The sequence below is a fragment of the Podarcis cretensis genome, assembly GCF_951804945.1.
Source record: "Podarcis cretensis genome assembly, chromosome: 6".
NCBI lineage: Eukaryota > Metazoa > Chordata > Lepidosauria > Squamata > Lacertidae > Podarcis > Podarcis cretensis.
In genome coordinates this window covers 46,444,936-46,457,101 of record NC_137175.1, presented here as the reverse complement: position 1 = coordinate 46,457,101, position 12,166 = coordinate 46,444,936, and the positions used below count along the sequence as shown (strand labels likewise).

Sequence of the window (12,166 nt, the reverse complement as noted above, 5' to 3'; positions counted from 1 at the left end):
TGAAATTTTCTTGCTCAACACCTGCAGCTCATAAGAAGCTTTCAAGGGCTGCTAAAATGTAATGGCCTTCATGTTTTTCTTATGCCTGTTCAGAATCCTGATATGCTGATGCTTTGGTACCATCTTTGAGGCTTTATTCTTTTTTACTGCATGATCTCACCAAGCAAGAATCATGTAATGAACATCATAGTTCCATATAATGAATCAGATGACATCCTTTGTTCTAATTGCAGTTGTGGGTTGGACATTGTACTGGGGTTTCCTAGGTACAGTACTGGTAATTTTGTTCCCTACTAATGTTTCCTAGCAAGAGTTTGGCCCTGATCCAGCTCTAGTCGTATGTAGCTAAACATGAATGGTTGGGGATGGGCATTTGCATGCAAACTGAAATGCTCATCCCATTGAAGGGAGTGCCATATGCATTTACTTCCTCTATGGTTTGACGTATATTTAGATGACCATCTTCATTGCGTTAACTTTTGGCTGGATCCACATTCAGTTGAGCATCCAAATACACATTCCTCCCATGGGAGTAGCCAGGATTTTTGTTAGGAGGGGACAGGCCTTTTGTTAGAGGGGCATAACCTCACTTTGCTAGGTATTTTAATTTATTTTTATTGATTATGGGGGGTAGCTGCCCTCCTTGCCCCCCCCCCCCGGCTGTGCCTGTGATTCCTCCCACATTCTGCCCCAACTATTGAACGTAGGTGCAATTAGGTTGGGAGAGGAAGAATTTGCCCAGGTGCCTTGGCGACAGGAATGTCTCCCTCCCCACTCCGCACAACCCCTACAACCTTGCAAAGCTGAGGGAGCACATTTCACAGCAGACCAAAACATGTTCCCACAATTGTGCTTTGGCCTCAGCATTATCTTATACAGAGCATGCCTGTAGAATACGAGTAGCCATTTTCAGTTAAAGATGGGAGTAGGGACGGCATCTGGCTGTGATGATACATGCTGCAATTGTCATCCTCCACCAGGTGACAGCTGAGGCAGGTGGATAAACAGAATCCCAAAATGGGGAATGAACATGTTCACAGAGTACAGATGGTGTCATGCTGTGTATGTGTAGGGTAGTGGGCATTAGCAGCATGTGGCTGGTATAAATTTAGCCTATGGCAGCCAGCAATTACAGAGGGGCTGAGAAATTAAACTGTTTTTTCTTTAGGAGACTTAGATTTCCTGAATAGAAGAGGGGAAGGGGAAGGGTGGAAAATCAGAAGCTCTGCCGTGTGTGTTTGTGTACTGTGTATGTTTACCTGTGTGTGCATAGCGCATAGTGTTTTTGTGCGCTCTGGTTTCCGTCATGGTGTACCATTGCTCCAGAAGCAGTTTAGTCATGCTGGCCACATGACCCAGAAAGCTTTCTGTGGACAAATGCTGGCTCCCTCGGCCTGAAAGCGAGATGAGCACTGCAACCCCATAGTCGTCTTTGACTAGACTTAATCATCCAGGGGTCCTTTACCTTTTTACCTTTACCTTATGTGTGCATAGCAGAGCATGGTGTAATGGTACAGATATGCTGCTATTTCCATGTTTGTATTTCAAAACCACAGGGAGGTAATTCTGTAATTTTTGCAGCGATGCTATTAATACCTTTCATTTCTTAGCAAACCTTTTGAATTCTGATTCTGCTAATAAGAAAGTGTGTAGATCTGTGTGGATCCTCAGGAGTCATGTAACACTTCTCACATGAGCAAATCTATCATGTGCTGTCCTGGTTTTATTTATAGTTGATGAGGCTTCACTGGTCTATGTGATAGCATGTATATTTTTCTATGTGGTTGTTAATGCGCCTTTGTATGCACACATGTTGTGGAATATATATCTCTGTAAGATGCCACACCTTGCAATACTTGCTGAGTTTATATCCCAGCTGTGCATATTGCTTTGTTTATTACTTTGAACCCAGCTGGGCTCAGGGAGCTACAGCTGCCTCAATATGTTCTACATTGCTATGTGTGCATGTGCTGCAGTGTCAGTTGCTGGTGTTTACATGTGCAGGCATGCATTGCCAAGTAAGTCTCACTCTCTGTGCACTTACACACAAAGCTATGCCCCTGTGTCATCATGCAAGGGACACCGGGAGACGTTTATTTATAAGACAAGCTTGGATTGGTAGGTTCCTGAGTTATATCACTAAATCCCTTCCAGGCACTGTTAGTTCCACTGCAGTGAGCTCTTAAAGCCAGCCTTTGCAACAAGCTCAGAAGCTCCTGTAACCATTTCAGCACAGAATCCAGAAGGCTGGAGCCTTATGCCAGTCAGATCTGCCAAACGAAAGGCCCTCCCCACCCCACCCCAAGAAAATAAATAGTGCTCCTGCTGCAAATATAAAGTAATAGTGCTTTGCATTAATGGATGATATTCCATGCCAGCTCAGAGCATTTGTCATTACCTATTTGGTCAAGAGGTGCTGCATCTGCTTTTGGCTAACAAATAAATGGCTCAATAAATGGACCCTTCATCACCTGCATAGTACCTTAGGATTGTTCCCAAGAATGCAGCCAGCAGTCAGTGTTACAGGCTGACTGCCACTGCTCTAGAATCTGCATGGGTTGGCATTTCCTTTTCAAGCAATGCTTCTGTCCAATACAGCCCTCAGTTTCTTAGCCAGGATCTCTGCCTGTTCTGTTTTGCCACTTCTAAAGAGGCTCATGAAAAAAAGTTGATTTCTGGGTTGAACAGAACGATTTAAGCAACCATCACATTCCTTCAGAAAGAGGCTTCACTTGCCTTTAAAAAGGTATCTCAGTATCTTGTTCCACATTTTCAGGTGAAATAATGGAGACATGGAGTTGTTTCACCACACAGAGAGAACTATCACTGTCTCTGATAGATCATATGGTCTCTTTAGCCTGATACAGCTTTCTGAAAGTGGTTTTAATGGACATAGTAAGCACTGTTCTGGAACATGTTATGGCATTTGTTCAGACCAGTTCCTTGAGCAAAATCTACCCCCCAAAATTAACTGAGAATGTCTTAATCACAACAAAAATAATTGTGCTAATCTAGACTCAAATGTAGTCTGATTCTACATGTCTGCAAAGTATTTCGCATAAACATTAACACAAATAGCCACGGCATAAGATTTGCACAGGGGCACAGAGAAGGCATCTGCTAAAATGCCTTCTTCTGCCCAAAAATTCAAACTGTAGAAGACTTGCCCATCTATTTAAGCCTGGCCATCCTACACATAGGTGAGCTGGGGTCACTGACTGAGAAACCTCCCTTCCCATTCCAGCCCTGTCTCCCACTCTCTCTCTCTTTCTCTGTGTGTGTACGTATGTATGTTTTACAACAACAAAAGAACAAAGTTATTTACAAAAGGCTCCATTTTTATATGTCCAAATTTCACGCATTGGCAAAGGTAGAGAGTTAGATGTAACCTTTTCAATAAAAGAGACAACAGCACTTTACTCCTTTGGATGATGCCGAAGGGTTAAGTAGCTTGGCCTTTTCACATTTCTCTGAAGATCAGTACAGATTATGTTGAAATGTCTCTAGAGAAGCCTTCACCAATGTGGGGCCTTCCATGCAGGCTGGGGCTGGTGGGAGTTGCAGTCCAAATAATCAGGAACAAGCTTTCCCATTAACCCCACCACCCGACATGGAACAGAACAGACCATCCTACTTTAGAGAAGGCAAGAAGACATGCATCAATGAATCTCGATCATGGTATGAGCCCCATCCTAAGCATAGCATTCCCTTTTTGAAGGTGTTTTGCCTTACCGTGTGAGCTAGTAGTGGTTCATTCCTGACTGACAGCAGACACATCATTCCTGATGTTGTATAATGTACCCTTAGACTTGAGCAGGGCTTTGAAGAGTGATGTTTTTATGAAGTCTATAGAATAGACAGGAATAGATGTGTCCTAATAAGATGTGAATGTGATGGGGGGAGGGTCCAATCTATCCAAGCTGTGGTGTACATTATCTCCCCCAACCATTTCTCTCTCTCCCTCTGTGTGTGGTTTTTTTAAAAAACCGAGGACTGGAGAAAATACTTTCCAATTCCAAACACTTTCTGCCTGAATTTAATTCCTCTCTGGATTTATTGCAGACAGAGGGACAGAGAAGGCAGACTGGGATTGCGAAGGGAAAGGCAGACAGAACTGAGACGCAGCAGAAGGATAGGGCATGCTTTGGTTTCCTAAGGGAGCAATGGAAGTACTGTACTGTATCCTTGTATTCCCAGCTTCTTCATTTCCACTAAGCCCCTTCTTGTCCCTCATGCATCCCTGAGCGCCCCCCATTGTTTGCTTGAGAGATGGGCAAGGGACACTTAATATCTGTGACCATCTGTTCATGTGAGCATTTATGTTGACAGTAAGCGCCAGCCACATGGGAGGCCTTCCATAGCAGCCACCTCACAGAGCTTGTTTGCAGAGTCACTGACCTAGCCTGGGATGGCAACATTTTAATAGGCTGTAGTAAATTCAAAGAGCCACAAAATGCCCAATAGCTCTTGCCTTGCCATCTCCAGCAAGCTTTATAATTTGTATTCTGGTAGGACGGGAAGGGTAATAATTACCCTGAGCATAGGAAAAGAGAATCTAGCCTTGTTTACTTCCATAGGCTGCTGCATGGGACAGAAACACCACTGGGATCATCTTGTGAAACTTCAGCATATTCTGTGTTGCATTGCCATTAGTGCAGATAAAGAGAGGGAGCTCCTATCTGCTTCAAATGCTGTGTGTTGTGGGTCTGGTATTTGTTTATTTGCAATTTGGCAATACTACTAATAATTCAAGGGAATGGGTACATTGTATCTTGAAGGATGCGCCTTGAAGGATGGAGGGCTGCAGGAATGTTAATTTTGCTCTAACAAGAAGCCATTTTTTTTCTGCAAAGAAACCCTGAAATGTAGTGCTTATCAAGGACAAGTCCTGGAATGGCTTCCACACCTGGAATGGAAGGGGTGGGTGCCATCTTGTCTTGGCAAAATGTCTTGGGCCAGCCATGGTTCCTTTCAAAGTTTGCATGATCTTTCTCCTCATCTTTTCTTATCCCTTGCAGTGCATGAGGTCTGCAGAGTGGCTGAACATTTTGCCATAAACCCCAAGGGCAACAAACCATGTCAGGCTCCTATGATGAGTCTGCGGCATCTGCTGAGGAAATAACTGACAGTTTCTGGGAGGTAAGAGTCCCCTCAGCACAAACCACATATGTATCTTCTGAAGAAACACTGGGGGAGGAGGGAGGCAGCATAATACAGCCCTTCCAAGGTCCAACCAAAGCTTCTCCCTGTTGGCCTCATGCAAATGAGATTTCTGATTGGTGGTCCTGGTTGACTCTTGAACCCAAGGTTCTAGAGAAGGGAAGTCATGCATTGCCATAGGTTTTCAACAGCAGTGCAATGGATTTTGCAGAAAGAAAGGGTAGAAGATGGAGAGAACCTTCTGGAAAAAAGCAGTGTTGATCATATACAGTTTGCTCTTCTGATGCTTTTCCTTCTAGAAGATGTTGTCCCCACAACTCGGGCGCCTTCTTAATACTTAATTTCTAAAGCAACAGTTTCCAGAGCTCATGAGCTTCTGGGAGTCATCCTTCTACCCTGGAATCTCTGCCTTCTAAACCTTATAATCTAGCTAGTTGTGGTTACTCACTGGTTAAAAAGGGGCACATTTTGCTGACATGGCTGGCACCTGCAGAATGGGCCCCTTATTCCGCATTGGGGGGGGGGTTGCAGTCAAAGGGGACAAAAGTGACCTTGCTAGTTGTATTAGTGTGAGAGCAATTAGTGATCTGATGGAATAGGATCATCCATCTGACCAGTCCAGGAAGTTTTGCCCTCACCTTCAGTAGAGTAAATCTAATTGGCTAGGTAGCACGGTGCCATCATCACATTCACTAAATGATCCCTGATTCACTGATATCATATAGGGCAGCAGTGAGGAACATCTGGCCCACAGACCTAATTGGGCTTCTCCATTTAGCCAAACCAGGCTATTTTGGCCAAGCCATATCCTCCTGACATCAGGTGCAGAGTAGGTAAAGATGCAGCTGGGGCAAAGGGGTTTTTCAGATGGTGCTGATCAGCAGGTTGGCAACATGCACATTGCGAAGCCCCATGCACATCGCTTTTCAAGCACAGACAACCAGCTGATTGTTGGTGCTTGCAAAAGCTCAGTGCACTGCACTTTGCAAGCAGTGATCCGCTGACTTGCATGGCACTGTATGTGGCTTCTTGCAAGCTCCTAAAAGCAGCTGATCATGGGGACTGCAAAGAGCTGTACAGGGTGCTGTGCTAGCATAAACAATCATCGGATTAGCCCCACCCACATGTCAAACTTGTGGCTCATGTTGGGTTGGAGAGATAAGAATCTGTTATTTTTTTTGCTCTCCTGGTTGCTCAGAGCCAGGCTGGCCTCCAGGACTATCTCTTGGACTCCAGCTAGTCACTCTTACCATGCAGCTGTTCATGTGTCTGGCAGGTAGGGAACTACAAACGGACGGTGAAACGGATTGATGATGGTTATCGGCTGTGCAATGACCTGATGAACTGTGTCCATGAGCGGGCCAAGATTGAGAAGGCATATTCCCAGCAGCTGGTCGATTGGTCCAAACGGTGGAGGCAGCTAATAGAGAAAGGTATTTCTCCTCCATACTGGGGTGGGGCAGAATGGGAAGAGCAGATGGGAAATGGAAGAGACAGAAAAAGCAATTTGCAAGGTGACATCAGTCCCTCCTCCCCACCCTCTGTGTAATGTAGAGGAAGAATGTTTCCCCAGGAATTATTTTAGATTAATTATTTTCATCTAATAGTAAAAGCTATGCTGGTGCCCTGTGAACAAGTTGTTGCTGCATGGGCCTTCCCAGAATATTAGTTGTTTATTCAGAAATTTATTGTTTCCAAGTACACATTTGGCCCAAGAAGCTTTCAGTAAACAGATAAATTAGAATAATAATGCACAACAAAGCCCAACATATTAAGTTATTCATAAAATGAGTCAGATCAGCTAAACACAAGAGTAAACACAAGAGTTTTTAAAATCTCGCTTCTTTCTTGCAGCCTGATGAAATGCATGTTTACAAAGATGCAAGCCCTACTGTGTCCAGTGGGACGTACTCCCAAATAAGTGTGCATACAATCACAGTCCATTGTTGATGCATATTAGTGCAGACCCAGTGCCAGCAGCAGCATGATACCCTGTTCTGTATAACTACAGGCAGCATGGAGAATAGCCTCTAAGTTGTGTCAGGATATAGTGGGCAAAATTAGACCTGATGTGAGAGGTCAGTGATCAGGATCTCTCCTGGGTGCTTTTGGGCTACTGTTTGTTTGTTTCAAGGTCAATAGTCCAATGCAACCTCTTTCAAGCCTGGAGGTGGTCTTGAACCTTTACTCAAGAGTAGAACTATTGAAATTGGTGAAAGTTGGTGAGAACCAATAATTTCAGAAGGTCTACTCTCAGTAAAACTGAGTGGAATACTACCCTCCATAACTGACACTGGGGAAGTGGGTAGTTAACCCTCTTCTGGTACTAGTTCCCCAGTCTTCCAAACAGCCACATGGAGCTGTTGATTACACACAACGGAGAACACAAACTCCTGAGAAATTCTGGTTTTTGGGATTTGGGTGGTATTCAATTAGTAGCCCTCCTTTGACAAAGGCATTGATCATTGAAACAGGAAGAGGGAGAATTTGCTACCTTCCTCTAGTGTAATCCACCCCCCGCCCAAAAAAAAAGAATTGCTCCAGACTGACCCTCCTACTCCTGTCTCTTGGTCAAAGAAGAATAAGGGGGAATGTGTACTCCACTGCACAGCTTTCACGGAATTAAATAGAGAATAAAGAAAAATGCACACAAAATGGTTTGGCACATGAGATGGAGGGGTTGCCTTGCTGATAATGTGGGTGGGTCCCCTGCCTCAATAACTATCAACTGCAAAACTATTGCACAAGGAACAATAGTCTGGAAATGCTCTAAAACAGGGATGGGAACCTGTGGCCTTCCACACATTGTTGCACTGAGACTTCCACCCTCCCTGACCATCGGCTGTGCTATTTGGAGCGGATGAGGCTGTTGCTGAGTCCAGCGGCGCCTGGAGGTCCACAGGTTTCTCACCCCCTGCTCTAAGAACTAGAGGGCCTAGATATTGTTCAAGTCTCTTGTCACTATGTACTTCTCAGTTCTCTGCCACAGTGTTCCAACCCTTAATGTATTGTGAGTGCATTATGAGAGTGTGTAGCCTGCAAGGGAGGAACAGGGTGTTATTTCAGGATGCCCAATGGTCACCCCAGCCTTGCTGGTGCTCTCGGTACATAGGCCCACAGTACGGCAGTTTGGAGAAAGCGTGGATGGCCATAATGACAGAGGCGGACAAGGTGAGCGAGCTGCATCAGGAAGTGAAGAATAGCTTGTTGAACGACGACTTCGAGAAGGTGAAGAACTGGCAGAAGGATGCCTTCCACAAACAGATCATGGGAGGCTTCAAGGAGGCCAAGGAAGCAGAGGATGGTTTTCGGAAAGCACAGAAACCCTGGGCCAAGAAGATGAAGGAGGTAGGAAGGGCTGGAGGAGGAGAGAAGGGCAGAGTGACTCATGAGGTCAATCTTTTTATGGAGGAAAGGAACCCAACAGCTTCCTTGGGCTGTGACTGAGAGAGCATCCCCATCCCATTTTAGCCACAGAACCCTAACATGGGATGTGGGCAGGAGCCTGTTTTATCTTAAGGGAATCAAGTCATACCTGCAAGATAATATAAAGATCACAATGTGTGGCACAAAAAAGGATCATGTTGCATATGTATCCAGTGTCTGTAAAGCCCTACCTTCATGGTTTAGTTTATACTTTCATAGACCTAGATGGGTCTCAGTGTAGCTAAGGAACATCCCCCCCCCCACACACACACACCTGGGAAGTAAGAAGTACTTGCCAGTTCTCTAGTAATCTACATATAGCTGTAAACCACATAATTTGACTTTGCAGAACCTGATGAATTATGAAAACCAGAGTAACAAGAAAACTCAAGTCTCTAGTCTTCATGCCTACAGAGAAAGCATTGCTATGTCCTTGTGCAGTTTACTACAGTAGTCAGATTGGATTTCAAAGCACAGAGTTTGGATTTTTTGAAAGCATGGGCAATGGGCTTTATGAAGGGGGGGGTGGATTTGTAATGGAGAGGAATTGTTTCCAGCAAAAGTGAGCATTTCTGGCCTCAATCTTACTGCAACAGTTTCATAAGAAACAGGAGATAGGAATGTTGTACTGGGCCTCAGCAGTCACCCTTTCCTTCTTTTCTCTACTCAAACCAGCTGGAAACAGCCAAGAAAGCGTATCACCTGGCATGCAAAGAGGAGAAGCTCGCCATGACCCGAGAAGCCAACAGCAAAGCTGAGCAGTCCATCACTCCAGATCAGCAAAAGAAGCTGCAAGACAAAGTGGAAAAATGCAAGCAGGATGTGCAAAAGGTAGGAGTGACCACCAAGGATATAGACAAATTGACACACATGGAAATTTCCCCCTTTGAACATCTGAGAAACGCAACCATCTTCCCATGTAGATAAAGGCGCAGACAAAAAAAAGTAACTAATGCACGCACAATGTTTTACAGTATGTGCATGCACACTCTTATACAAACATGAACAACCTTCTAATACATTCACTTCCTCATCCTTACACAAAAGGCCCTTTATCATCCTTGTCCCTCTGCATGCCTTCCCCCTCGTCTGTTGTGCTCACATCCATATTCTCTTATCGTTTTGTTTCTCTCATATAGCAGTTCACACCATTCTCACATGCATTCACTCATGTACATCCTACACATGCACTCCTTTTCTTGGTCACATGATCCAGGTGTAATTGACAGAGCGGTGTGGAGTCATGCAAGTCTGCTTTGCTCCTGCTTGCCCTTTTTCCTCCCTGGGCATTGACACTGCAACGTTCTCAGTAACACCCAGGGGTGGGGGAACCAGTAGAGCTGGGAAGAAGTCCATACTCCCAATGTGCCTTGGCTTTGAGGAAAGCTTTACATATGCTTTGGTCCTCTGTAGCTCTCTTACAAAATTTTCACTTGCTAAGACAGGAGAAGCCTGCAGCAATGGGCAAGATCATTGGGTTCTCTTCACCAACAATTCACTTTGTACCTCGCTGTTGCTTTTATGGCTCTAAGGCAGTGAAAAATAGTGTGGGCATGATATCTCCTTCCCTGTGCAGCATCTGCCAGTCTCTCTCCTGCCTCTTCCCACTGCTGTGAGGTGAATCTGGTGACCTACTTGCTGCTACACAGGAGCTGGAAGAATAATTCCTCCATAATGCCTTACTGCCCCAGAGCTGGTAATGCAGTTCTGGGCACTGGGCAGGATTCACCTAACGAACCCCATCAGCAGCCTTCCTTGCCTCTCCTTCTTGCTGTATCCCCTAAAATTGGCTCGGGGGAGTCAGGAGAACCACCAGAACAGCATGGGTGAGGGATTGTTCCATTGCTTCCTTGATATCCACTGTCTTTGGTTTCTTTCATGTTTCTGAAACATATACACTAACTGAACCTCTTTATCAGGTCTTGATACAAGTTCATGCGTGGCTCTTGAGCAGTCCATAGTGAACTTGGGACTTCTGTTCCCATCCATTTCTGTAATGAGCTTCATCAACAACATTTATTCTTTTCTGAAGCAATGCCACAGAGCCTTCCAGAAGTCTTCTCTATAGATGGCTGCAGCTGACTTAAATTAATTTTAATTCAGCGCTGCTCTGAAATAAGCCTAGGCAGTCAAAACCTTACATGGTGTAGGTCAGTGTTACTATATTGAAAACAGTGGAACTAGACGTGTTTAAGCACACTGAATATCCAGCCCAGAAAGCCTGCCTAGACAGGTCTTGCTGTGGGAACAGGGTGCCGTTCTCAGTAACTGGATCTTCATCTGACTCCCCTTTTTGTGTCCACAGACCCAGGAGAAGTATGAAAAGGTGGTGGATGAGCTTAGTAAGTGTACCCCACAGTACATGGAAAGTATGGAGCAGGTCTTTGAGCAATGCCAGCAATTCGAAGAGAAGAGACTCATCTTCCTGAAGGAGGTGCTGTTGGACATCAAGCGGCACCTGAACCTGGCAGAGAACAACAGGTATCATACTTCCCCCAGGTTGCTTCCAGGCAACCTGATTTTTGAGCATTCATCCTCATTTACTTGCACAAGGTTTGCTGGGAAGTTAGACAGTGTTGGTTATTTATTGTGCATTCATTCTGATGTACTTGTGGAGAGATTATATGACATTGCAGCAAGCAATGGTCGCTCCACACTTTCCAGTGTGTTTTTCCGTCACATTCCTTATCACAAAAAAGTCTGATATTGAGGGGAAAACAGGTTTCCTGCACATCAAATCAACTTTTAACTGGGTAACATGAATTTGCCAGAATGTGGTTGAATCCCACCTGAAAATAGCAGCAATCTGAAAGTGCCCCAAAACTCTGAAACAGCCCTGTAGAAAATGCCCCCATGATTTATGTGAAAGGGATAGTCCTTGAGTGAGCACTTGGAGTTTCTTCCCAGCCTTGTCAACTTCCCTTTCATTCAACTGTGCATCTGTATGGGTGCATCTCCTGCACCCAAATCAGCATTTTAGCATCATATGGGAACTATGGGGGAAATTTCTCTTAAGAAAACACAACACACGAGAGTCACACACTGGCATTGCACCTTGGGCAGTCTGCACTGGCTCCACTTTCATCTCTGGTTACCATACGGACTGCTCCATGACGAGATCAGTAGTTGCTGGGGTGGGGAAAGTTCTCATTTGCTAGCAGTCTCAAGCAGAGGCTAGTCAGCCATCTCTTGTAGATGCTGTAGCTCCTGCATCAAAGGAGCGGCTCAAGATCAGGGATTAGAGCCCTTTGTGAAAGTAATGTTTGAAGCAGCTTACACTTCTCCTTTAAATAAATGGGTCTCTCTCTCATACACACCCGCTTCTGTCTACCCGCTTACAGGAGAAGCTCAAACTGATTCAAACAGCACTTTTGCAAAGCACTTTTAGAGAGTTCCTGTGGTCTTATTTCAGACTCTGGAGGCTGAAACAGGAACATGGGACTGTCCTTTGAAAAAGGAGGCACGTAAAGGAGAAGGAGGCAGCTGTTTCAAACAGTGTTTTTGCAGGCTGAAATAGGAGCATGGAGCATGGAGGCTGCCTTAAAGCCTTTTGCAAAATAATTTTGCACACCGGTCTTTC

The 12,166-nt window shown here is 44.9% G+C and overlaps 1 protein-coding gene across 2 annotated transcripts in view; it reads left to right on the top strand.

Moving 5' to 3' along the window:
* The window catches only part of PACSIN1 (protein kinase C and casein kinase substrate in neurons 1), a 59,064-nt gene that overhangs the window by 35,169 nt on the left and 11,729 nt on the right, over positions 1 to 12,166 (top strand). For both annotated transcript variants that reach the window (XM_079980896.1, XM_079980897.1), the window contains exons 2-6: positions 5,019 to 5,139; positions 6,437 to 6,593; positions 8,273 to 8,508; positions 9,262 to 9,417; positions 10,892 to 11,067. In XM_079980896.1, coding sequence (XP_079837022.1) covers positions 5,077 to 5,139; positions 6,437 to 6,593; positions 8,273 to 8,508; positions 9,262 to 9,417; positions 10,892 to 11,067 — 788 coding nt within the window. In that variant the 5' untranslated portion in view covers positions 5,019 to 5,076. The remainder of the gene's footprint in view (positions 1 to 5,018; positions 5,140 to 6,436; positions 6,594 to 8,272; positions 8,509 to 9,261; positions 9,418 to 10,891; positions 11,068 to 12,166) is intronic.